We start from the raw sequence: 27,382 nt of genomic DNA on the forward strand, positions 1-27,382 counted from the left end.
GAACTACTCATGTTTGAGTCTGTGAAACCTGAGCTGTGTGTGACCGTGATCCAGTAAGCATGCATACTTTGAGTACAATTATTTATTAATTGATCTGCAGGCAGTGCCACCTCTACCAGCTGCCAAGTGAATATGTTTTGCACTTGGGAGTAGTTTGTGTTTTAAGTGGCCTATTTAAAAAAAATATACTCCAGTAGACCTACTAGCCCTTTAGTTATACACAGGGCCACTGGAATTATGTGGCAGAAAGGACCAAAATATGTGGCAGGGTTGACTAATTATTGTGGCAGAAAAAGTCCAGTTATGCATTTACAATGCCAATAGCTCCAACTCAAGAAAATGTGAGACCTATTGAATAGCAAATGTTTGTTGTTTTTGTGACCATGTAATCAGCCAAAACCATTGAACCTAATACAATTGTATTTAATTTGACTCCATAATTGTCCCAATCTCTAGTCACCAGTTCCTGCAATTTTCAAATTGATTATTGCCCCTAAATGTTTTATTTAACAAGACACCTTTCTTGTCAATGAATATCAGTGTTTAGTCAGGCTCGCAGTTCTCCATGCTATTCACAATCAGCCTTCACTCATCTTGTGGCCTGCATTTCTGACAACTTTACTTATAGTGCTAACGTGTGTTCAATTTGCTTGATATAGGAACCGTTTTTAAAACCAGAGCTTTACTTAATAGCAGATGTTTTTTACTTCCACGTGCTTGTGATGCGTTTTATACCACTGCCATCATTTTCAGATTTTTCCTGAATTACTGGAGCAGAGAAGCAGCAGACGATCACACCTGCTTTAGCTGAGCTTTAAGGAAGTAAACCCTGGGGTCAGTTTTCAGGTCTTATCAAATTCACAAAAGGTGATGGAGGGAATGCTTGCAGTTTGTCTAACCACTGGCAGTTGATTGGGTAGCATTCCAACCTATCGTCCAGTCCAGACTTCCAGGCCAGGTCCTCCCTGAACTGGAACATAAGCAACCCAAGAGTGGTTTCACAATAATTATTTCCAAAGGGTCACAGTTAAAAACAGCAGGCATCTTGCCCCCCCCCAACTGGCCTGTAGAGACAAGCCATATGTAAGTGGGAAGAATTTAAAGTGCAGAAACATGCGTTTATAAAACATTGACGTAATTGGCTTAATTGAAAGTAGAGAAAAACATGAAGACTTAATGATTCATAGAAATATATTTCCCATTTAGAACAAATTTCTACTGCCCATTGGGATCAAGAGGTCTGCCGTTTGTAAGTGCAGCACTTTGAAATGGGAGAAAATAAAAATGAAGAGTTTACTTAATTATTAAGGTAATTTTTTATTTTAATTCTCTCATTTTAAAACATTCAAGAACATAGTTTTGTTCTCACTTTCCAATACTGAGTTGACTTTTTTATTTTTATTTGAGTTAAATACTTCACTGCTTCAGTTCTTCACCTCTGTACACCAGCCTGGTTCATAAATCTGAGCACTTCTGATTAGCTGACCTTGCTATCTTCGGTCTGTTGATAATAATGTAAAATAAGCACAACCTTTCCTTAACTGTAAAAGGGATATGTGCTTATTTAAAAATTAACTCAAGGCTGCGAGGTACTCTGAAGGTATATGTGAGCTAGTGGTGGCTTGCAATTGACTAGTTGGAGACACCTGTTTTAGACTGGTAAATTCAATAGTGCTATTTCCTCCCAAGAGCTTTATTATTTAAGACTATTTCTATTTATTTAGGGTTTGTTTTTTGGTGGTGCCATTTTAAAGTAGCACTGATACATGTTTTATTTTGAATTTCGCCATAGGAGTGCACTGGTGCGAATTCGTTGTGCAAATAAAAAGATAGTTTGAGATATTGTTCTATTAAAGTGTTGCATTTCAACCTCCCTTTACTTAATTCGAGGTTTCTCAGCTGATTCTTTAACTAAACTGAAGTTCACTTACCTGCTCTAAAGCAAAGATGTAACTTGAGATCAGGTGTAATCAGCTCGCATTCTGGATATTTCATTAGCAGTTCTAAATTTAGAATTCTGATATCTTGTTTTTGAGATACAGAAGATGGATGAAAGGGTAATGCAAATATACAGGCATGGATTAACATCTGATGGATTATAATTTGTAGGTTTTACTGTATTTCAGAGGAAAACAAGCTTGAAAGAAGATGTAGCTATTGAAGTGTAGCTTGGCCAACAGCTTCTGCTTTGAGAACTTCACAGGAGTATTATGTTTTTTTTTTTCCGTCTAGGCAGTGCATGCACTGTCTCTGCAAGACTGCTGTTTGCATACAGTGGGCTTACAGCCCGCCCATAGCTTACCATTTCTTAGTTTCAGTGCCACTCTCATTTTCTTCATTCTAGTTTGCCACGGAATGCGGTTGTCATGTCCTCTTGTGTTTGGCTTTCCCCTGGCACATGGACCAAGTAATTGTATCCATCCACTGCTTCCATTTTTGGAGCAATATTTTTTGTGTTGAAGCAGTCCATATAAGTGCTTGTGTTTTCAGTCCATCTCCCATATCCCTGCACATGTAGCTTCTGTTCCCTCCCTCCCAACCCCATTCCATGTTGCTTATTTTACCTCCCACCCTAGACTGCACTTTACGCTACTGCACTCTACTCCACTTTACACCACTGTACTGTATGCCACTGCACTCTTCTCTGCACCACTGTACTCTACGCCACTGCACTCTAGGCTACTGCACTCTGTATGCCACTATACTCTCCCTTGCACCACTCTGTGCCACTGCACTCAATTCTACTGCACTCTGTGACACTATAATTTCCCTTGTACCAGTCTGTGCCACTGTACTCTATGCATAAAATTCCAATCTGTACCACTCTATGCCCCTACTCTCTATGCCACTCCATTCTACTTTGCACCACTTTACTATAGGCCACTGCTCTCCATGCCACTCTACCCCACTTCACTCTGCACCGCTGCACTCTACATCTGATAGAGGCCTCTAGTTATAGATTCCTTACCTTAGAATTTCCCATAGGTGTCAGTCTGGATCCGGAGATTTTTCTCGAGCAATACCCCTGCGTGCCGTTTGGTGCCGTCAGTCGGCTCCACGTCCGTCGTCGCTGTCCAGCGCTCTGGATATGACATTGCGGGACCTATATAGGTGCCACCTGATGTGCTGATGTCAGTTCTTTTCTGTCCGCGCCAGCCTTGCGCATATCCGAAGAGGAGCTACCCCTACTATCACTTTTTGACTGGACTTCTCGACTTTTGTCAAAGCTTTTTTTGACACTCCTGGTGTCAAGATGTCGTCACGGAAGACCGGGTTGAAACCCTGTGACTCCTGTCATCGAATGGTGTCCGTGATGGATCCGCACCTCGTCTGTTTGTGGTGTTTGAAGCACGACCATGACCCGAAGTTGTGCTCCGAGTCCCGGGCCATGCATCCGAAAAGGTTTGAGGGAGGGGTCCATAAGGCTACATGCAGCCTGGTGCACTGCTCAACATCGCTCCTGCGCTCAGTCGAGAGGAAGGTCCTGAGAACAGTAACCGGGTCCCCATTCTTTCTCATCTCACTCGAAATCCTCAGGACGATCCGGTATGCACAAGAAGAACAAGTGTTCTTCATTCACCCCGTCTTTCAGCTGACACAACGCTGGAAAAGGAGTGTCATCACTCTAGGCCTTTGTCCTCAGAGCCTGCTTCTGGGTCGGCTGCATGTCTCACTGAGTTTCCGGGAGCTGGAGCCACTCTTGCCCAACTTCATGAGTTCTACGAGGCCATGTGCCTCATATTTGGGTAGTCCGACTCCGCTGGAACGCCTTCATGCCCCGGTGGCTTTGGCCTAGGCTCTGGAGGGCATCCAGGGATCCATTCCCAGATCCAATCCGGCATTGTTCGTGCCATCCCAACCTTCCCCGACGAGGGTTCTGACATCGACGCTCCTGACACAGCCTGTGCCTACGGTCGCTGTCGACCCCATTCTCATTGCTGACTCTAACACAAAGCTGGACTGGTGTCATGCATTGCAGAAGAAGACTTCGGGAGGTGCCTTGCTCCCTAGGTCGGATCCTGACCCTTATTCTTATGGGTTGGGGTACAGTGAGGTTTGGGAGGGGTCGCTGGACTCTTTAGAATACCAGCTTGAAGACCCTATGGACTTGGGTACGCTCCTGGGTGAAGCCAGTGGTCTAGACACTTCCCATGACACTGGCATGCTTTCTTCCCCCTGCGGTGGTTGCAAAGGAGGGAGCATCCTATTCCATGGTGGTGCGAAGAACGGCCGAGGTCCTGGGCCTTGAGCTGCCTTCGGTGTCAGTCAGGACTACTATCCTGACTGAGGTGCTTCAACCCAGGGCTTCTTCTTCTTAACCTCTTTTGCCTTTTACAGGGAGTGCAGAATTATTAGGCAAGTTGTATTTTTGAGGATTAATTTTATTATTGAACAACAACCATGTTCTCAATGAACCCAAAAAACTCATTAATATCAAAGCTGAATATTTTTGGAAGTAGTTTTTAGTTTGTTTTTAGTTTTAGCTATGTTAGGGGGATATCTGTGTGTGCAGGTGACTATTACTGTGCATAATTATTAGGCAACTTAACAAAAAAACAAAAAATACCCATTTCAATTATTTATTATTACCAGTGAAACCAATATAACATCTCAACATTCACAAATATACATTTCTGACATTCAAAAACAAAACAAAAACAAATCAGTGACCAATATAGCCACCTTTCTTTGCAAGGACACTCAAAAGCCTGCCATCCATGGATTCTGTCAGTGTTTTGATCTGTTCACCATCAACATTGCGTGCAGCAGCAACCACAGCCTCCCAGACACTGTTCAGAGAGGTGTACTGTTTTCCCTCCTTGTAAATCTCACATTTGATGATGGACCACAGGTTCTCAATGGGGTTCAGATCAGGTGAACAAGGAGGCCATGTCATTAGATTTCCTTCTTTTATACCCTTTCTTGCCAGCCACGCTGTGGAGTACTTGGACGCGTGTGATGGAGCATTGTCCTGCATGAAAATCATGTTTTTCTTGAAGGATGCAGACTTCTTCCTGTACCACTGCTTGAAGAAGGTGTCTTCCAGGAACTGGCAGTAGGACTGGGAGTTGAGCTTGACTCCATCCTCAACCCGAAAAGGCCCCACAAGCTCATCTTTGATGATACCAGCCCAAACCAGTACTCCACCTCCACCTTGCTGGCGTCTGAGTCGGACTGGAGCTCTCTGCCCTTTACCAATCCAGCCACGGGCCCATCCATCTGGCCCATCAAGACTCACTCTCATTTCATCAGTCCATAAAACCTTAGAAAAATCAGTCTTGAGATATTTATTGGCCCAGTCTTGACGTTTCAGCTTGTGTGTCTTGTTCAGTGGTGGTCGTCTTTCAGCCTTTCTTACCTTGGCCATGTCTCTGAGTATTGCACACCTTGTGCTTTTGGGCACTCCAGTGATGTTGCAGCTCTGAAATATGGCCAAACTGGTGGCAAGTGGCATCGTGGCAGCTGCACGCTTGACTTTTCTCAGTTCATGGGCAGTTATTTTGCGCCTTGGTTTTTCCACACGCTTCTTGCGACCCTGTTGACTATTTTAAATGAAACGCTTGATTGTTCGATGATCACGCTTCAGAAGCTTTGCAATTTTAAGAGTGCTGCATCCCTCTGCAAGATATCTCACTATTTTTGACTTTTCGGAGCCTGTCAAGTCCTTCTTTTGACCCATTTTGCCAAAGGAAAGGAAGTTGCCTAATAATTATGCACACCTGATATAGGGTGTTGATGTCATTAGACCACACCCCTTCTCATTACAGAGATGCACATCACCTAATATGCTTAATTGGTAGTAGGCTTTCGAGCCTATACAGCTTGGAGTAAGACAACATGCATAAAGAGGATGATGTGGTCAAAATACTCATTTGCCTAATAATTCTGCACTCCCTGTAATGAGGCCCTCACTGATGTCCTGCTGTGGATTTAGTTCAAAGCCAGCACTGGGGCTCCTGTCAACAGGACAATCGCCCCCTGCTATAGACCAGCTCCCAATGACCCAGTGTTCCTTATGCCACACCCGACCCCTGAGAGCTTGGTTATCCAAGCCTCCACATCCCCAGGAACAGTCCCTTCCACACCCCCGGATGAAAGAATCTAAGATACTGGATCAGCTTGGGAAGAGGGTATTTTCTTTCTCCAGCCTGGCATTGCGGTCCGTGATCACTGCATGCCTTTTAGTCTGTTACAGTCATACTTTATGGGACATGGTTGCGCAGGTGCTGCCACAGGTGCATAGGGAGGCCCGAGCCATTCTCTCCCAAGCTGTTGCTTTTGGGAGGGACGCAGTAAAGTTCACAATACGATGTTGACTGGATACGACCAACTCACTAGGTAGATCGGTTGCATCGACAGTGGCCTTGAGGCGCCTCACTTGGTTGAGGACATCTGGCTTTTTGGGGGATGTCCAGTCCACGCTTATGGACATGCCCTTTGATGGCACTCATCTCTTCGGAAACCAAGCAGACTCTACGCTCAAGCGCTTTAAGGAGTCTCGGGCTACCCCTCGCCCCCCTCTGTCTGCTTTTTGCCTCTTTCGTGGCTACGGAATTGGTGCCCAAACATATCCCTTTCCCTCAAGCCACCGTGCCGTGCATGCTGCCCAGCCTGTGATTGGCTGGGGACATAGGATCCGAAGTCATCATGGATCAGAGGGCCAGTGGCCTGCCCTGCCTAAAGCACCTCCAGATGCAGCCTCCAAACCTTCCAAGTCTGACGCTTCCCCATCAGGAACCAGGAGGCAGGATTCAACATCACCTGCTCCTCTGGTGGTCCATCACGCCAGACAGGTGAGGTTTGAAAATAGTTCGAAGGGGCTACTCCCTCCCCTTCAAGACTACCCCTCCATCCATGCCACCATCCCATGATCGGAGGACTACTTGGCACTTCTCCGAGAGGAGGTTTCGGCTATCTTGGCCAAGGGAGCATAGAGAGGGTCTCTGTGCCAGAAGTAGGTTGTGTTTTTTTTTTTTTAATTATTCTTGCTACTTTCTGGTGCCCAAAAAGGACAAGGGCCTCCACCCTATCCTAGACCTCCTGTCCCTCAATCTCTTCCTCAAGAAGAAGTTCAGAATTTTCACTCTGGCTCAGGTACTATCTGCTCTGGACCTTGGAGACTGGATGGTAGCATTTGACTTGCAGGACGCATATTTCCATTTTCCCCTTCTTCCTGCCCATGGACATTGCTTGCGGTTCACAGTAGGCCCTGAGCATTTTCAGTTTACTGTGCTCCACTTTGGCCTTACCCGCGCCCCTCGTGTGTTCACCAAAGTGATGGTGGTGGTCGCAGCTCATCTGCGCAGGTTAGGGGTTTCAGTCTTCCCCTACCTCAATGACTGGCTGTTGAATGCAGGCTCGCCCCCGACTGTGGACTGTCACCCCAGACTATGGCATCCCTCCTGCATTCACTGGGGTTCACTATAAATGTGCCTAAGTCACACCTGACTCCCTCTCAGATGCTCTCATTCATCGGAGCTGTGCTGGACCCAGTGCAGTTTTGGGCCTAGCTTCCTGAGCAGCGAGTCCAGGATATTCAGGCTGTGACACCGATGTTTCAGCCTCAATCCTGGAATTCGGTGAGAATGACTGAGTCTGCTGGGGCTCATGGCCTCTTGCATCCTGCTGGTGACACATGCCATATGGCATATGCGGGCTGTGCAGTGGGGCCTGACATTCCAGTGGGCGCAGCATTATGGGAATCTCTGACAGTAGTGACTTATGCTTCACTCCCATCAATATTCTGGAGCTCAGGGCGATGAGTCTAGCATTGAAAGCATTCCTTCACTCTCTCAAAAGGAAAGTGGTGCAAGTTTTCACTGACGACACCACCGCCATGTGGTACTGCAACAAGGAGGGCATGGTGGGGTCGTGGACCATTTGTCAGGAGGCTCTGTGCCTCTGGGCATGGCTAGATCATCAGGGCATTTCCCCTGTGGTTCAACATCTGACGGGCTCTCTGAATGCCAGAGCAGACAAACTCATCCATCAATGCCTGGTCGATCACAAATGGAGACTCCATCCGGGGTGGCTCAAGGCCTCTTCAACAGATCAAGAACGGGCACTGTCATCTGTTTTACACGGTGGAGTTTCCAAGGCACTCGCTCCGCAACACTTCAAATCGAGTGAAACTCAGGCCTCTTATATGTCTTTCTGCCCATACCACTTCTGCCCAAAGTTCTCAAGAAGATCAAGAACGACCGGGCCCAAGTATTCCTTATAGCTCCAGACTCTGCCCATACCACTTCTGCCCAGAGTTCTCAAGAAGATCAAGAACGACCGGGCCCAAGTATTCCTTATGGCTCCGGACTGGGCACGGAGAGTCTAGTACCCCGAGCTACTGAGCATGGCCATCAATCCTCCGATTGGACTGACCCTTTGGGAGGATCTTCTGTTGCAGCAGCAGGGGACAGTTCTCCACCCGAACCTGTCCGTTCTCTGCCTTCTTGCGTGTGGATTGAGCGGTGGCAGTTGACAGCTTTTGACCTTCCACCCAAAGTCTGTAACATTATCTTGGCAATCTGTTGTCCCTCCACCAAATTATACGCCTGTCGATGGAACAAATTTGTGGCATGGTGCACAGATAAGTCTGTTGATCCCCTCTCTGCCCCTTATCTGAGGTTCTTCTGTTTATACTTTCCTTAGTTCAGCAAGGCTCTGCGGTGGGCACCCTTAAGGGTTATTTATCTGCTATATCTGCTTTCCTGCAAATACCTTACCAACCTTTCCTGTTGAAATTTCCTATTGTTAGTAGATTCCTGAAGGGTCTTACCCATATGTTTCCTCCTTCACCATTCATAATGCCCCAGTGGGATTTGAATCTGGTGCTTATGTTTCTAACATGTGCTTGTTTTGAGCCACTTCATAACTGTCCGCTCAGGCTGCTGGGTTTAAAAACAGCCTTCCTTGTGGCCACCATTTCTGCCCCTAGGATGAGTGAGGTGCAGGCCCTATTATCGAAGCCACCTTTCCTTTCCATCTATCCTGACAAGAAGGAGCTTCGTACCAGGGCTTCCTTTTTATCAAAAGTGGCCACGCCTTTTCACGTAGGCCAGTCGATCCCTTTGCCTACCTTTATAGGTGCTGCCACATCCTTCTAAGGAAGAGGTGAGACTCCACCGCCTGTACCCAGACAGAGCGTTGGCGTTCTACCTTGATCATACCGAAGAGTTCTGGGTGGATGATCAACTCTTTGTGGATTATGATAGTGCGCAGAAAGATCAGGCAGTGCAGAAGAGGACCATCTTCAGATGTGTCATTCTCCGCATTAAAATGTGCTACGCTTTGGCTAAGAAACAACCCCCGTAGGGTTTGCATGCTGATTCGACCAGAGCACCAGCTGCAACCAATGCGTTAGCAGGCGGAGTTCCAGTCCTGAACATCTGTCAGGCAGCAGTGTGGGTGTCACTGCACACATTCACCCAACAGTACTGCCTGGACAGTCCGGTCCGAAGGGATGGGTATTTTGCTTGTTCGGTCCTGCAGGACTTCCTAGTATGATCTTGGTTCGCAGACCCACCTCCGGGAATGGTATTGCTTGGGTATCTTCTCTAGTTGCAGATTTCTTACCTTAGGTCTCTGTCAGATGAGCAAGTTACTTACCTTTAGTAATGCATTATCTGCAGAGACATAGGTGGTCATTCTGACCCTGGCGGTCTTTGACCGCCAGGGCGGAGGACCGCGGGAGCACCGCCGACAGGCCGGCGGTGCTCCAATGGGGATTCCGACCGCGGCGGTAAAGCCGCGGTCGGACCGGCACCACTGGCGGGGTCCCGCCAGTGTACCGCCGCCCCATTGAATCCTCCACGGCGGCGCAGCTTGCTGCACCGCCGCGGGGATTCCGACCCCCCCCTACCGCCATCCAGATCCCGGCGGTCGGACCGCCGGGATCCGGATGGCGGTAGGGGGGGTCGCGGGGCCCCTGCAGTGCCCATGCCACTGGCATGGGCATTGCAGGGGCCCCCGTAAGAGGGCCCCTACATGTATTTCACTGTCTGCTGTGCAGACAGTGAAATACGCGACGGGTGCAACTGCACCCGTCGCACAGCTTCCACTCCGCCGGCTCGATTCCGAGCCGGCTTCATCGTGGAAGCCTCTTTCCCGCTGGGCTGGCGGGCGGTCTGAAGGCGACCGCCCGCCAGCCCAGCGGGAAAGTCAGAATTACTGCTGCGGTCTTTCGACCGCGGAACAGTAATCTGACGGCGGGACTTTGGCGGGCGGCCTCCGCCGCCCGCCAAGGTCAGAATGAGGGCCATAGTCTAATTGCATATTTGTTACCGACCACCCCATCCTCCCTGCTCTGCGAACTGATTTCTAGGGACAGGGACTTCCCTTTCAGGGCCCTAATTCTGATGCACCAGTGGTCCGTGTTCTTCATGGCGCTGTGCTTCTGGTGTGTAAAGTCATGAAAAGAAACTGATGTCAGCGTGCCGTGGTGGCACCTATATAGGTCCCATGGCATCATATCCAGCGTGCAAGATGCCAGCAATGGGCACTGAGCCAATCGGCTCCACCTATTGGTGCGCAGGGGTACTGCTCGAGAAAATCTCCAGATCCAGACTGACGCCTGGGGGAAATTCTAATGTAAGGAATCTGCAACTAAAATATGCATCTACCAGATAATGTGTTACCGAAGGTGAGTAACTTGTTCATCACTGCACTAGAAGTCACTCTCTGCACCACTCTACACCACTGCATTCTACCCTGCATGACTCTACTCTATGCCACTGCACTCCATGCCACTCTACACAACTCTTCTGTGCCACTGCACTCTACTCTGCACCACTCTATGCCACTGTCCTCTATGCGACTCTACTCTGAACCACTTTAGTCTGCACAACTGCACTCTGCTCCACTTTAATCTACTCTGCACTAATCTATGCCACTGCACTATACGTCACTGTACTCTGCACCACTTCACTCTGCACTGCTGTACTCTCTGCCATGTCAGTCACTGCATTCTACTCTGCAGTGCTCTACGCCATTGCTTCCTATGCCACTCTATTCTGCGCCACTCTATGCCACTGTACTCTAATCTGCATTACTCTACTCTGCTCCACTATACACTATGCCACTGCACACTACAGCAGTCTTCACTACACCGCTACCCTCTATGCTACTCAGTTCTGCTCTGCACCACTGCTCTCTACACCACTGCAGTCTATGCTACTTCACATTACTCTTCAGCACTCTTCTGAACACCACTCTACTCTGCACCACTCTATGCTACTGCATTCTACTGCCACTTTCATACTACTGTACTCTATGCCACTACACTTTACACCACTGCACTTTATGCCACTCTCCTCTGCACCACTCTAGTCTACGCCACTGCACTCTATACCGCAGCACTTTTCCACTCTCCTCCACCCCATTCTACTCTACACTACTGCACTCTACGCCAGTCCACTCTACTCCAATCTACTCTGTTGCAGTCCACTCCACTGTGAGCCACTTTACCCCATTGCGCACTATGCTAGTCCAATCTACAGCAATCTACTCTATGCTACTCCACTGTGCTCCATTCTGCATCACTCCACTGCACTGTATGCAACTCTACGACACTCTACTCTATACCACTGCACTCCACACAGTAGCCTGCTACGCCACTCCACCCCAGTCCACTTCTCATAATGCCATCTGCTCTGCACCACTCTGTCACTGCACTCTATACCACTCGAATCTGCACCACTGCACTCACTCTACTCTGCACCATTCTACACCACTCTGCTCTATACCACTGCACTCTATGCAACTGCACTTTATTCTGCAGCACTCAACTCCACACCATTGCATTCTACACCACTCTATGCCACTGCACTCTACTATACTGCACCCTGCTCTGCACCACTGTACACCACTGAACTCTGTGCACTTCACTCTGTACCACTCTACTCTATGCCACTGCATTTTAGGCTACTGTAGTCTACTCTGCATTACTCTATGCCACAGCACTCTCCTCTGCACCACTCTACTCCACACCACTGTACTCCACACCACTGTACTCCACACCAAAGCACTCTATGCCACTGCACTCTACAGCACTATAATCTACACCACTGCACTCTACATCACTACACTGTGTGCCACTGAACCCTACTCGGCACCACTCTACACCACAGCACTCTTTGCCAGTGCACTCTACACCCTTCAGCGCTACTCTGCACCACCCTGCTCTCCAGCACTCTGTGCCACTGTACTCTATGCCCCTCTTCTCTGTAGCACTCTACGCCATTGAACTTTTCTTGCACCACTCTGCTCTCTGCCACTCTACCAGCGGCGGTTACCGCAAATGCCAATGGTGGTGGGGGGGAGGGAGGGAGTTGACCACGGGGACGGGGGAAACAATGGAAAAAAAAAAACCACTTACCTTTCCCACTGACTCCTGCCACCTCGCTTGTCACTCCTCTTCTTGTGGTGTCCCAGCATTCACTGGGACACCAGCACAGGCTCCCCAGCAATCCTGGCGCTGCTTTCATGTTAAACCAAGCATGAAAGCAGCGTCAGGATTGGTCAGAGCGATTTGGACTGAGGCTCACACACAACCCTGGGATTTGTGCAGTTTCTCCAGCCCGGCTGTGTACACAGCTGAGTTGGAGAAACCTAAGTGCGCATGTGTGTTTAGGTGGCCTAAGATGGCCGGCCAAACACACATTTGCAGTTAGGAGCACTCTCCCCTCCTCCCCCCATCCAACCTCCCGTGGCCCGGCCCCGCCCCTCCCTGCACTGCTGGCTGAGCCAGCAGATGACAAATAAAATGATAATAAGCTATTGTTTTATAGCCCAGGGGGGCGATGCCCCTCTGCCATTGCGAAGGAGCCGCCCCTGCACTCAACTCTACTTTGCGACACTCTGTGCCACTGCAGCCTACACCACTCTATTCTACACCACTCTACCTTATGCCAACAACACTTTACACCATTCTCCTCTACTCTTCACCACTCTGCTCTGTCACTGCTCTCTACTCCACTGCACTCTGTACCAGTCCACTCCACTCTGCTCTACTTTATGCCACTCCACTGTTCGCTCCTCTATACCACTCCACGCCCCTCTACAACACTGAGCTACAGTGGCCCACTCCATACAGTGCCACACTACGCCAATCTACCCTACTCTACTCTTCATAATGCCACTCTCCTCTAATCCACTCCACTCTATACCACTCTACTGCACTCTGTGCCACTCTTTGCCATTCTACTCTACACCATGCCATTCAACTTTGCTCTACTGTTCTATTCTGCTCTGCACTGTGCCACTACACTTTATGCCACTTTAGTCTGCTCCACTCTACACCATGCTGCTGTACAACATGACTGAAAATCACTGGCAAAGCCAGTAGCTCTCATGTAGGTGAATCCTATTGGCTTTGCCGGTGCTTGTTTTTAGAAGATGACTGGATCCTCAAAATTTCAAGAGTCTGCTTGAAAGTTTCCTTATTTCGTATATGTATATCGCAACAATGGAATATGAGGTACATTCGCTGTATATCCTCTAAGAGAATTAAAAAATAACTACAAAAAGAAACTGCGTATAATGCCTTACTTGGACGTCTAGCTAGAATCTACGATAATGCTCACTGTTTCAGAAGAGGAAGGCTAAATCCAATATATTGAGCATTTTAGTAGTCACTGAGTAATGTGTAGATGTCTAAGTGAAACATTATCTGCACCATCACCACATCTTTTTGTGGTAGGTTTTGATTCCTTATTTCGTTTCATAATTTATGCAGGTTAAAAATATTCCAGAACCAGAAAGCATTGCACTGTGCAGAAGACCAGTCATGTGATAGCCAGGATGTCCTGGGTCATAATGCAAGAGAACTGAACCGGCATAGGCAAGACCTATTTGCTTTGCCAATGCTTGTTTCTTTTTCCAAGTACTTTATTGTAGACCGACGTCGATGACTCTTCAGCGTACCTCAAACAATTCTCGCATTGAGTAATTCTTTTATACCTTGCGCCGTTCGTGGGAGTACGAGCTGTGAATGTTTCATAGGACATTGGTAAGGTGATGGCGCTTGTAACAGTCTTTCCGAGGATTTCTGATCTTGTGTACCGTCACATCAGACTTGTCGCTCCTCTTCTTTTTTTTTTTTTTTTTTTTTTTTTTACAGTGGCCATGGCGGCGTAATCTAGTGCCAAATGTGCGCATGTTTACAATCTGCAGCACAAACACAAAACACAACAACAAAATACAACTCAAGCCAACCTCGTAACAACACAGCACGTACAGCAGCACAATAACACAATACAACAAACTAACCAACACACCAATGCAATGTGCCTCAATATTATAAAGCAACACAGTTGTGGTGTTGTGTTCTTTTGGTGTATTCTTAAGTTTTGTTGAGATGCTAGTATATTATGGACTGCTGTGTGTAGTGTAAGTGTGTTTTGTTTGCATAATGTGTTCTTGTGTGTTTTGCAGCCAGTTTTGAGTGCAGTCTCTGTATCATGTTGATTTGTTGTTCTGCTGTGTTGGTTTGTTATGTTTGTGTGTTTTGTGTTTGTTGTATGTTTTCTTGCTGTGTTGTTGCCTTTCCTTGTTGTGTGTGTTACGTTAAGGTTTTGTTACGTTGTTGTAATGTTTTGTTGTAGTGTGTTTTTTTGGTATATTATTGTGTTATATAATTGTGTTATATTATTTTGCTGTTATGTTATGATTTGGGTGTGGTGTGCCATATTTCTAGCCTAGTGATACAGTATTTTAATTATGTTGGTAAGTTATTGTTATTGCTTTTGCACTGTGCTGTTGTATTACTATAGTAGTATGTTGGGTCTTTGTAATGTGACTGAATTTTAGTGAGATTGTGTTGTTTAACTCATTTCGACAGTCCACCTCTGTTAGAAATGGGGTTTTTGGTTGGCAGTCAGGTTGCCCTCTGTCCAAACAAGAACCCTCACTCTAGTCAGGGTAAGTCACACACAATCCAAAATCAGCCCGTGCTCACCCTCCGGTAGCTTGGCACGAGCAGTCAGGCTTAACTTAGAAGGCAATGTGTAAAGCATTTGTGCAATAAATCATACAACACCATAGCATAACACCACAAAAATACACCACACAGTGTTTAGAAAAATATATAATATTTATCTGGGTATCTTCAGGTCAAAACGATCAAAGTTGCAATACGAATTTGACAAGATATCACTGAAAAGTGATACAAAGTGTCTTAAGTCTTTAGAAAGTAAACAAAGTCTCTTTCAAACACAAAGTACCTGGTTTCTGGTGGAAAATCTCCTCAGAGGGCCACAGGAGAAGAGGTGCGTGGAAAACTGGTGTGTGCGTCGATTTCTCCTCAGCACACACGGACTTGCGTCGTTATTTTCCACGCGGGGAGTCATGCGTCGTTTTCTGGCGCGCAGACAGTCTCTTACTGTGGTTTGCGGGGAGTACCAGATGTCCCGGGTCTGTGCGTGGATTTTCCTGCTTGTTTTCCGGCTGCGCGTCATTCTGCGGGGCTGCGCGTCGAAGTTTCGATCTCACAGCAGGCGTCGCGTCGATTTCTCCCGGGAAGTCGGGCGGCGTTGTCCTTGCGAGGCCGTGTGTCAAAGTTTCGGTCGTCCCGAAGACGTCGCGTCGATCAGCGTCGGTGTGCTGCGTTTTTCTTGCCGCGGAACAAGCTGTGCGTCGAAAAGTTCGGCGCACGGAGTGTCCAAGAGGAAGAGAGAAGTCTTTTTGGTCCTGAGACTTCAGGGAACAGGAGGCAAGCTCTATCCAAGCCCTTGGAGAGCACTTTTACAGCCAGACAAGAGTTCAGCAAGGCAGCAGGCCCACAGCAAGGCAGCAGTCCTTTGTAGAAAAGCAGACAGGTGAGTCCTTTGAGCAGCCAGGCAGTTCTTCTTGGCAGGATGTAGTTTCTGGTTCAGGTTTCTTCTCCAGCAAGTGTCTGATGAGGTAGGGCAGAGGCCCTGTTTTATACTAAGTTGTGCCTTTGAAGTGGGGGTGACTTCAAAGAGTGTCTAAGAAATGCACCAAGCCCCCTTTCAGTTCAATCCTGTCTGCCAGAGTCCCAGTAGGGGGTGTGGCAGTCCTTTGTGTGAGGGCAGGCCCTCCACCCTCCCAGCCCAGGAAGACCCATTCAAAATGCAGATGTATGCAAGTGAGGCTGAGTACCCTGTGTTTGGGGTGTGTCTGAGTGAATGCACAAGGAGCTGTCAACTAAACCTAGCCAGACGTGGATTGAAGGGCACAACAAGGTTTTAGTGCAAAGAAATGCTCACTTTCTAAAAGTGGCATTTCTAGAATAGTAATATTAAATCCGACTTCACCAGTCAGCAGGACTTTGTATTACCATTCTGGCCATACTAAATATGACCTTCCTGCTCCTTTCAGATCAGCAGCTGCCACTTCAACAATGTATGAGAGCAGCCCCAATGTTAGCCTATGAAGGGAGCAGGCCTCACAGTAGTGTAAAAACGAATTTAGGAGTTTTACACTACCAGGACATATAACGACACAAGTACATGTCCTGCCTTTTACCCACACAGCACCCTGCTCTAGGGGTTACCTAGGGCACACATTAGGGGTGACTTATGTATAGAAAAAGGGGAGTTCTAGGCTTGGCAAGTACCTTTAAATGCCAAGTCGAAGTGGCAGTGAAACTGCACACACAGGCCTTGCAATGGCAGGCCTGAGACAAGGTTAAGGGGCTACTGAGGTGGGTGGCACAACCAGTGCTGCCGGCCCACTAGTAGCATTTAACCTACCTGCCCTAGGCACATGTAGTGCACTCTACCAGGGACTTACAAGTAAATTAAATAGTCAATCATGGATAAACCAATCAGTAGTACAATTTACACAGAGAGCATATGCACTTTAGCACTGGTTAGCAGTGGTAAAGTGCCCAGAGGTCAAAAGCCAACAACAACAGGTCAGAAAAAATAGGAGGAAGGAGGCAAAAAGTTTGGGGATGTCCCTGTCAAAAAGCCAGGTCCAACGACCTCCTTAAACATGGATAAAAGCTCTTCTTTCACAATACCACTAACTCAAACCCGCTTTCCTGATCAGGTGGTAAAGGGCGTTTGCGCAACACAATTCACCATCACTGACTTGTAATAGCGCTGAGTGCAAAATGTTTTGATCCAGCCCATAACTATCTAACAAAAAAGCCCACCTGCCTTACTTCATTAGTGACAAACAGACCACATTTTAGGATCATGTATGAGCTAGAGACGCTTCATGAAGAGATTTACAAGTATCTAGCAAGTCTCGGGCGTACTGGGAATAAGAGAGCTCAGATGGGTAATGCTCCTATGCAGTGATCTGTGCTTCATTAGCAGATCACTTGTCCGAAATATTGTAAATAACTCTTAGGGTTTCTGTCCCGGCAGCAAAGGACTAATGTAACAAGTATACTCGACATTTCCCATTGTCAGTGATTTTGTTGCAGACCACCTTCTGCAACCTGCACATCACAAGTTGCGATGCTAGTAAAATGAGTCATCGGGTTATGCACGCGCTGCAAACATCGCCATATTCCACGCAAGGGGTATATCTGAATCCTTGCATTGTTTCACTTCATCGTTATCTAATCTAGGTTAATTAATACCAGTTATTAGGTACCGAAACAATTCACGTTGTATAAAACAATATAAAAAATGTCATTAAAAGAGTAACTAGAACATCACCCTATGTGCGTTACTATACAGATTGTATGCATTCCATAGACCTTATTTCCATCTGGTACCTCAAGTACAGACCTGAAAATGTTTTGCCATCCCTCCTTCTTGCATGAGTATCACCTCATATGTTCTCTTGATTTCCAGATAGGCTGCAGACAATTGTAAGGTGTGGCTTTTTCCATCTGGGTTTGCAAGGGCCCAAGTGACAAAATAAGTTATCAGATATCCTTGCATTAAGAGTTGGGACCCCTGGAGAAGGTCTTAGTGGTAGTTGGAGAGGACCAGCATACAGTCCTACAGCGAGCACCTCCCACGTTAATATGAGCTGCAGTGTTTCAACACTTCAGTTCACCTAGAGCGCAGAAGGAGGAGGCAGAAAACTGGTGGCAGGTGTTGTCAGTACTATATTGCGAATGGCTTGATAGGTGTGAGGTTCCGAATACTTTACGGCCCTCAAAATGGTGGGTCCCATAACAACGGGGATAAGCTACACATGAAAGTTTTTCAGACCGTCCCAGATATATGTCTGAGGAAGGAGGGAAGTTCCAACAACCTTGTGATTCAGGTAGAGCTATCCGTGCTTGAGGTGAAAGTTACACATAAGTATCAATGAATTTACAGTGTTGCTATCCTCCTAATAAGTCACAATGATCTGTCTTTTGTTTGCTAATGGAAAGTTACATTGAACGTCTAAAAAAAAGAAAACGGGAAAACTAAAGAAATAAAATCTATTGGTAAGGCATTAAAATGTCTGTTGAAAAGTGCCACTTCGAAATAGGGCAGAGTAAAGAGCATCTTTGTTTTGGCATGTTTCTGAGAAGAACAAGGAAACACATCAGAAATGTATTCACCTTGTCTGTCTATATCTGGATTGTACAAAGACAGTGGAAGAGCCCATGAAGTAGAGACCAGCAGAACAGCTGTGGCAGAGCCTGATTGCAACATCACCACTTTTATTGTAACAAGTAACCTTTCATAGTAGCTTGCCGCCACCTGATGAACCAACAAGTATATAGTGCGAGGCCGGCACCACCAAATTCCATCCAGATCATTTTTTTATATTTGAAAGCTTTATTAATTAATTTTCATATAAACAGTAGATAAAGCTTTATCAATTGTAAAAACAGAAAATTGAAATATGAGATCCAGACTATTTATTTAATTGTGGTGGAACAGGAAAGTTGTTCCACCCATTTTTTTGGATATTCCTACAGTAAACATATTTTAACGTGGGATGTTCATTTGATGTTAAAGAACATTCTCTACGCTTCTACATTGTGCTTGGATACGTTGCCGGCCATCCAGTGAAAAGAAAAAAGCCTGTCCTCTAACCCACTCTCACATCATCAATTCTCACCGACAACACGGGTGACAGGATGTCCTTTTTTGATGTCTGGTAGCTTTATAAAACCTGTTTAGACCTTATTCATTAGATGTCCCTTTCATTAAACTCTCCAAGACAGCATGCATGGTGCTGCATAAAACATTTTGTACTGCACCATGCTTGTCTTCTTAGAGTGTTTTATGCAGCACCACGCTTGCCATTCTAGAGAGCCTATTGAAAGGGGCATCCAATGAATAATTTCAACACCGGTTTTATGAATAGCTGCTGCATGTAAATGGAGGAGACGAATGTGGACTGGCTGTCAGTTAAAGTCCTCGAAATGTGTTTTAAGGGAACTGGGCAGTAAGTGAGGAATCTTCCAACAGGTTTGTTATTCAGATTTCCGCATGAAGCAGACCTGCCTCTTCATATAAGCACCTCGGGGAGCACCTGCTACACACCTCCCCAAGACCTGGAAACCCTCTTGGTTGATTTATGAGATATACAAATCAATATAAAATACCTTGACTCAAGTGAAGGTTCAATGCTGCAGGTGAATAAATTGTTCACCTATAACAAGGGCTTCCCAGCTTTAGTACCAGCTTGTTGTATTATCATGTGAATGAGGTGTTCAGCCCTTCTGAAAAGTTTACAAAAAAGCGAACTATAGCTACATGTGGCAGGCATTTTGAGTCTGTCTGTGTCATTGAGCTCAACACAGAATTGAGGAAAGTAATATGACGAACATGGGGCTCGGTATAGTATGCCAAAGTGTTGCAGAGATGCATAGGACCCTTATAGTAAGCAGGTAACTCCACAGATGAAACCCACACTGGAGAAGTATTGTTATTGTTACAGGTAATTAATGTCATTATGATAGGAAATTAATTCAGACCAATGCTCTTTGTGCACTCCTTACCCAGGTGTGATACCATTGAGTATCTTTTCAGCACAGATTCTTTGCTGATAAATTGTTTTTCCTGACTCCTTGATAAGGCCACTATACCTCAAGGCACATTTTTGTTAACCACAGTGAATTGATATTGATCCTTGTTTTCCTTGCATGTTCCTTTATTTTCCTTTTTGTTTATTAAGCAATAAAACACAAGTGAAAAAGGTGAGGTGGGGGGTGTAAAAAAAGATGCAGAAATAATTATTTATCCTACATAATCAATCTGTGTTGAAACTTTCAGGAGAAGACAGCCATATTAGTGATGAACTCTACAGTAAGGTGCGGATCCTCTGTTGGATCATGACGGGCCCAAATAACCTGGAAACTAAAGCCAAGCATCTGAAGGCAACTTGGACTCGGCACTGCAATATCGTGCTCTTCATGAGCTCAGAGACGGATGACAAGTTTCCCACCATAGGCCTGGAGACCAAGGAAGGCCGAGACCAACTCTACTGGAAAACTATCAAGGCTTTCCAGTATGCACATGACAACCACCTCGATGAGGCAGACTGGTTTCTCAAGGCCGATGACGATACCTATGTGATTGTTGATAACTTGCGCTTCCTACTTGCCAACTATACCCCTGATCAGCCCATATACTTTGGCAAACGCTTCAAGCCCTACGCTAAACAAGGCTACATGAGTGGTGGTGCTGGCTATGTTCTTAGTAAGGAGGCCCTCAAGCGTTTTGTGAATGGTTTTAGCACAAAGGTTTGCAGCCACACCACTTCAGTTGAAGATTTGGCACTGGGACAGTGCATGGAGAAGATGGGTGTACTAGCAGGGGACTCCAGGGACACTGAAGGGAGGGAAACATTTCACCCATTCGTGCCAGAATCCCACATCATCGGCCATTTTTCCAAAGACTTCTGGTATTGGAAGTACTGCTACTATCCAATTGTGGAGGTAGGTGCAGAAGTGTCTTTGAATCAGTGCTGTGGCTGAAGAGTGTGTGTTGTGCCTGGATATTCATTTTACATCATTGTATACTTTTTCATAAAAAATGAGTCCAATTATCAGCAAAATGTGTGGATGATGATTTTTTTTTTATGTAGAGCATAAACTATTTTGCATATACTTTGCGTCTTTTCGTTTCATGGTGAGAATCTGTGCTGTGAAAAGGCATCCAAAAGATCTTAAGTTTCAGTAGTCTCTAAGAAAATTATCTTGCCAGAGGTGACTGTTCTGTATCAAAATGTAACATAAAACTCAGCTGGCAGATCCATTTCCGACTGTTCAACTTTCACACTTGCAGCCCTATTCTTTTTAAACCTGCCCTGACTGAAGGTGAAAGAGTGCCCTAAAAAGCCCTTCTCATCCCCAAGACACTACAAGTTCACTCTGCTTTGTACATGAATGTAGTAAAGCTGCTATTTCTGTGTGGTAAACCCAGATTTTTCTCCTTTTGCTGGGCCCTATATTTTTGCTGGCTTTAGAACTCTTTCTGCACTTTACCCCTCCTAACCAGGAGTATGGTGTCTGTGCTCCCACTTTAAACGATTGAATTGCCTTATTTTTAGGTTGTATTTTTAACTTGCCTATAATTCCCTATTATATTATGTACGAAGTCTATCCAGGGCGTGGAAGTTAAGTGCTCCTAGTGGACTGCAGCACCTATTGTGCCATCCACTATAGTGGCAAAGCAAACATGGCTTTGTGCTTACCCTGTGTACCCTTAACTGCTACAGTGTGATGTGTAAGTCACCTCTTTTCAAGTCTTGTAGCCTACAAGGTAGGGTGCATGGTATTTAAAAGTGGGACATGTTGAACGTTAACATTATTATAATGTCCCTGCATTGACAAGGCCCTAAAAGATGGTTTCTATATGACAGGTCTAGATGTCCCATATCGAAAGCCGGAGAACACATTACAGTACTAATTCTGTATCTCAGTAATGGGGCCAGCTAGAAGAATAGTTAAAATATTTAAACCAATATTTTTAATAGTTATTAAAAATCCAAGGGCCTGATTGAGCACTCAGTGGAAGGGTTACACCATCACAACGGTGACGGATATCCCGTCCGTGGAAATCTAAATCCCATAGAATATAATGGGATTTAGACTTCGGCGGACGGGATGTCCATTGTGACTGAGTAACCTGTCTACAGAATTCTAAATAGGGCCTAAGTCAATTGTGAAGTTGGATTTTTAATATATATTAATATATTAAGCAAAAGTAACTTTTTTAGGAAGTTACCCCCTATCCTGAAGTGTTAGAAGGCTAATTAGCATAACCCTCTCTCAGTTCACAGCCTGTCCTGAGCCTTGAGCAGTTGTGAAAAAGGTTTGAAATACATCCCAGGAGCAAACAGTGGGTGACCTGAATGGGCAGAGATGACTCCTCTGAACTCCACAGATCAATGGGTGTAAGGGATGTGGGCACCCTTTGTCCCTTTAGTGTCAAATCATGCTGGGCAGTTTTGTTGAATTACATGTAATACTTGGGGCACACTAGAATGGGAGCGAACAGGATACCAAGACGATTCTTGCGCATCCACTGTCTGGTTGCTGAAGGACCCTAGTTTTGTCTTACCAGGCATCTGTCTTTTGGTTGTAGGAGGGTACAATGCCTGCCTTAGCCTGGATTTTAGTGTTAGAAATGGGAGGGCACTAGATTTACCATAGTACAACCCCCTTTGACACACACACACACACACACACACACACACACACACACACACACACACTGACACTGACACTGACACTGACACAAACACACACACACACTGACACAAACACACACTGACACAAACACACACACAAAAAACACATATATAATGTAGCTTAAAGCTTTCGCCATATTGAAAATGCTTTAAAACGTGGCATTTTGAGAAAGTTTGCAGTAAGACAAATACGTCTGCAGAAGTAGGTAGAGTTACCATTGGGAACCTACCCTTGTTGGTTAGAGTGTACCCAGGTGTCATTCAGCCACACTGGCTTGTGCCAGGCATCTACGTGGCACTTCTGGATCTGTGAAAGATCTAAAGAGGAATGGGCTTGCTACCTGACTTGGAAACTGAGGGGAGCCCTGAAGGACTAGATCTGCTCCCTCTCGTACCCTGGACAAAGAACTGGACTCCAAGGGTCAGTTGGCTGACCTCCTGTGTAGCTACAGCGCAACAATAATCTGTATGAGGCCTTTTCCTGGAAGTAGCCAGCTCACCAGTGGCAACTGGTCCCTGCTGGTGGACTTTGCCTCACTCCCTAAGTGCCTCCTCAGGGACGTAGAAGTGTGGTTGGTTGGGACACAAAAGACAAAGTCAAAGCTAACATCTTTACCAGAACAAACCTGGATGTGTAACCGACCCACGCTTCGTCATAGTGAGCCTGAAATTATTCCTGGGTACTGGTGTACTGCGACCGTAGACTATCATTGCCACTTTATGCATTTTGCCTCTATTTTCCAACAGATCCTTAAAAACACATACAACCTGTCCCCCTTATTGGATTTTTACCATTTTCATATCACTTTGTCACTTTATTAAATTTCTCTTTATTTGTCTAATTTGGGTAGGGATTTTTTATGTTTTTTTGCCATTTAACTTTATTACTGTTTCAGCACTGCATAAATCCTTTACACATTGCTCTAAGTTAAGCCTGTCTGCTCTGAGTCTTTGTTACCCAGGGGTTTAGCTCAGGTTCATTTAGTGAGTTGCAGGGTTCACCTGACAAGGGTTGTGATTGTTCCTTGAAGTGGGCAGTCGCCCATCCCAAATAGTAATCCAATTTCTTACAGTAGAAATCCAGATCAGTTTGCCAAGGATTACATCACATAGAGTCCTACACCAAATGGAACAAAAAGATTTATAGTAAGCTATGGAACTAGGAAGCTGATTTCTAACCCTTGCTTCCACACCAAACCACATTGCTCGGTCAGAAGTGATTCACTTGAACACCATTGCCTCTGACACTTTAACGTTTGAAAGGGAAGTACATTGAAATAGCCCAAGGTTGATACTAAATGCTGTAGTGAAAAAGTTAAACAAATGCAATATTTGTATGGTTTTTTTCTATATTGTTACTCCAGTTCCAGTGTGTATTTGGCCTGAAAGCATCACTGAATACCTGGGATTCAGTGTTGCAATCCAGAGGCACGTGTTGTCTAGATATTGTAATTTCAATGCTGTAATTACATTTTGTATTGTAGTTGTCGTTTAGCAGTTGTAGTTTTATATGTAGGTTATGCTGTGGTTTAGAAATGTAGCTGCATTTGTTGCTCTTTACAAGTACTTATTGTGTGGTGATAATGTATTATTTTTGTGATGTGGTGTTGTATACCTAGTAAGCTGTGTACATTTTTTTTAGAGACTTTCAGTTATAGAGCTGTACATGTGTTGTAGATGTGTTTTCTGTAATGTGTGCTGTACAGTTCTGGAGGTGTGCCTTTGTGGAATTTGCAGTATTGTATAATATGTAGTAGAGGTGTGACCTGCTACTGTACATGTATGCCTCGAAGTGTTTGTAAAATGGTAAAATTAAATAATTAAAATACATTTGATATGTTGAAGTAGGTATTTGTTTCGTTTCCAGAGTTGTTGCATTGTAAAACCACATTTGTGGGGGAGTTGTACAGCTATCGTCTTTCTACAGATATGCAGTGGTGGTGTAGGTGTGCAGTTCTACATTTGTGCAGTTATACTGTTCTAATTTCTTAGTCAAACTGTTGTAGTTTCCCTAAAATTGTAGGAGTTCCACATTCCTTGTGTTGAATCGCACAAGTTCAGTTTTTCAGTCATGCTTTATATGTGTAGTTGTAGTGTTGTGCTTGTTACGGACAGAGTTGAAAGTAGATGCACCAGGGCCTAGAATCCTGCTTGTGTAACTAATCACCCTGCACTTTTTAATGGTGACATAATATTTATTGAGGCATACATAATGTTCACAGTTCAAGGAAGGGAGGGAGTAGACTTCCGTATATAACATAACACCAATTGTCCCCATGATGATCACAACTTGTACAATATTCATGTACCAGATTCAGAAGACCAGTATTGCCTCTGACATCAGGTGGGACTACAGCTTCCAAAGTGGTTGCCATATATTAAATTTCTTATTGACACAACTTATTGTACACATGTAGAAATATAAACTCAGTCCACAAATGTATTCATAGTTCTCTGTAAGTTGACATCATAATAAGAAATGGTTCTGTTTACTATCTTTCTTTTTTTTTTTTAAAACAACTTTTTTATTGATTTTTAATCACAAATTCCCTAAAGGTGGTATATGATGAGCAGATAGTGAATAAACACAAAAGTATACATTGTAGAATAAATTGCTTTTCCATGTCATGACATTTGTTGGCAGAACACCCAAAGCAGCACCGGACCTCGGCTCCTGGGGCCCATACATCCCTGTTGCCGTTTAATTCCTCCCGGTGAGAGCGTGCATCTCCATTCAAAGACCTGGGTCCTGTGTACTATCTTCTGATACACAATATATGCACATTTAGCAGCACTTTCATGAAGTGCCCAACTTGCTGTCTAAAAGCATTTCAGCCCCCAACTATGCCTCAGCGACTTCTTCAGGAATATTTAAAGATGGCCATCTGTGCTAAACCATTGAACAATCCTTAAAGTAAATCAAAATTAAAAACATTGTGTGTGCTTGATAGGATGGAATATATGTGAATTACAGTTAGGCAAATACAGAGGTGAAAATTCCTACCAGAAAACTCTGCCAGTATTCTGTATACATACAGGCTGTCGAAATACCAGTTACTGGGGTAATATCTCATCACCCTATTTTTATTATGGGAAATCTTACTGGTGTTGCTAAAGAAAACCCTTATGTATATGCATTTGTATGCAAAAACCTTACTGCATGGGACAGAAGAACAAAATTGTTGCAATGCTACAAAGATGATACCTTACGGATTACAAATTGCTGTGAAAGATTCCCATTCTTAATCGTACAGAATGTTTGTGGGCACATGCATCTTGAGATGTGCTATTTGGTTCCTGAGTCCTTATGGAGGGAGCCAATCAACATTATTGACTTTGGCTTACATTCTTCACAAGACACAGTGAGCACAGTACATACGTCTAACATAACAGTGGTGCTGTCATTAATTTTATGTCATAGGAAAAAAAAAGACTAAAACGTGTTTGTTTTTTACCTAAAGAGGTCATTGCTGTTAGAAAGCGCCACTGTTGAGCTAATATTGATCTTTGCATACTAAAATAATTTTGAGGGCATTGCTCAATACATTCAATGTTATTTTCTCTGAAAGTTAAGATTTTTTAAATTCGGTGTGCCCACCCTCGCTGCCATGAGGACAGCTTTCCATTTTGGGAAATTTTGTGTATCTGTTAGAGAGGAGTCTTTCTTTGTCAGTGTTTTTGTTCCATATCTATCCTGTCTGTTTAGTAAGTCTTTGAATTTGCTTTCTTACACATAGTTTTTTTCTCATTCAGTTGTACACTCAAATTTTGTGTCTAATATTTAGGATTTAGTTTAGTTTTAGTTTTTCATTTTTTTTTCTACTGTGGACAAACTGTGTCAACAGTTTTCTCCGTCAATTCCCCCCAAACCTGCCCACAAGCGTTTGAGATGCCTTGGTGAGTTGTTGCTGCCATTAAAAAGAACTGTGAAAATTCAGCGCTCCTACTGAGGATATTTGCAACTCTGATCATGGATATGATGTCCAAAGAGGAACTAGACCGCTCACAGAAGAAGCGAAACAGGAAGCTTCCTGAGTAAAAACTAGCTCTCTCCCTCAAAAAAACCCCACCAAGGACACTAGTATGGAATATCTTTCCTAAAATATATAAGACTATCAATAACCTCCCGAGCGACCCATTCTTCATGGATATAGTTTGGTTTTGTAAGACTTGGGCAAGTATATAGATGTTTTTTAAAGTACTTTGTGCCCTACACAGGCATGTACCAAAAACAGTAAACATTTAATCAATTTGATTTGTAAATTTAGACTTTGACTTCACACAAGAATTCCCAACTACTTTTGATATCAAATCCTTATGTATGAGTATCCCACACGAGAGATATAGAAGTAAATTAAACCCTGCACAATACCAGATCCACACCCATCTTGCTTCCCACTCTTCATTATTTCTCCCTTTTGTATTGCTTTGACCAGAATGTTTTTTTGGTTTGATGGCAATTATTATTGTTAATGTAAGAGCATTTTCATGGAGGCTATTTTTGCTCCAAATTTTGCAATTCTCTTTGTGGATGCTCTTGAATCTGCACCTCTTGGATATGACCAAACCCTTTGTATATAATATCAGGATGCGGAAAATATATATTGATGACATCTTTATTGTTTGCTCAAGGGACACCAGTTTGTTACTGGAATTTATAACTTGGTTAAATAACTCTGTTAAACCTATATTTCACTAACCAGTGGACCAGGCCTAATATTGATTTGGATAGTTTCTGAAACTAAACAGTTATTGTAAATTTAAACATGACTTTTTCAGACAATCGAACATCCTTTCTCAGACATTTTTAGGGCGAAGCTAT

The 27,382-nt window shown here is 44.6% G+C and overlaps 1 protein-coding gene across 2 annotated transcripts in view; it reads left to right on the plus strand.

Moving 5' to 3' along the window:
* Nucleotides 1-27,382, plus strand: part of LOC138292311 (glycoprotein-N-acetylgalactosamine 3-beta-galactosyltransferase 1-A-like) — a 148,209-nt gene that overhangs the window by 81,991 nt on the left and 38,836 nt on the right. Inside the window, exons 2-3 of one of the 2 annotated variants that reach the window (XM_069230853.1) lie at nucleotides 754-834; nucleotides 20,139-20,803. In XM_069230853.1, the coding sequence (XP_069086954.1) occupies nucleotides 20,198-20,803 (606 nt within the window). In that variant the 5' untranslated portion in view covers nucleotides 754-834; nucleotides 20,139-20,197. The remainder of the gene's footprint in view (nucleotides 1-753; nucleotides 835-20,138; nucleotides 20,804-27,382) is intronic. The other variant, XM_069230852.1, reaches the window with a different exon arrangement.

This window comes from Pleurodeles waltl, chromosome 4_2 (genome assembly GCF_031143425.1).
Source record: "Pleurodeles waltl isolate 20211129_DDA chromosome 4_2, aPleWal1.hap1.20221129, whole genome shotgun sequence".
Classification (NCBI taxonomy): Eukaryota; Metazoa; Chordata; class Amphibia; order Caudata; family Salamandridae; genus Pleurodeles; species Pleurodeles waltl.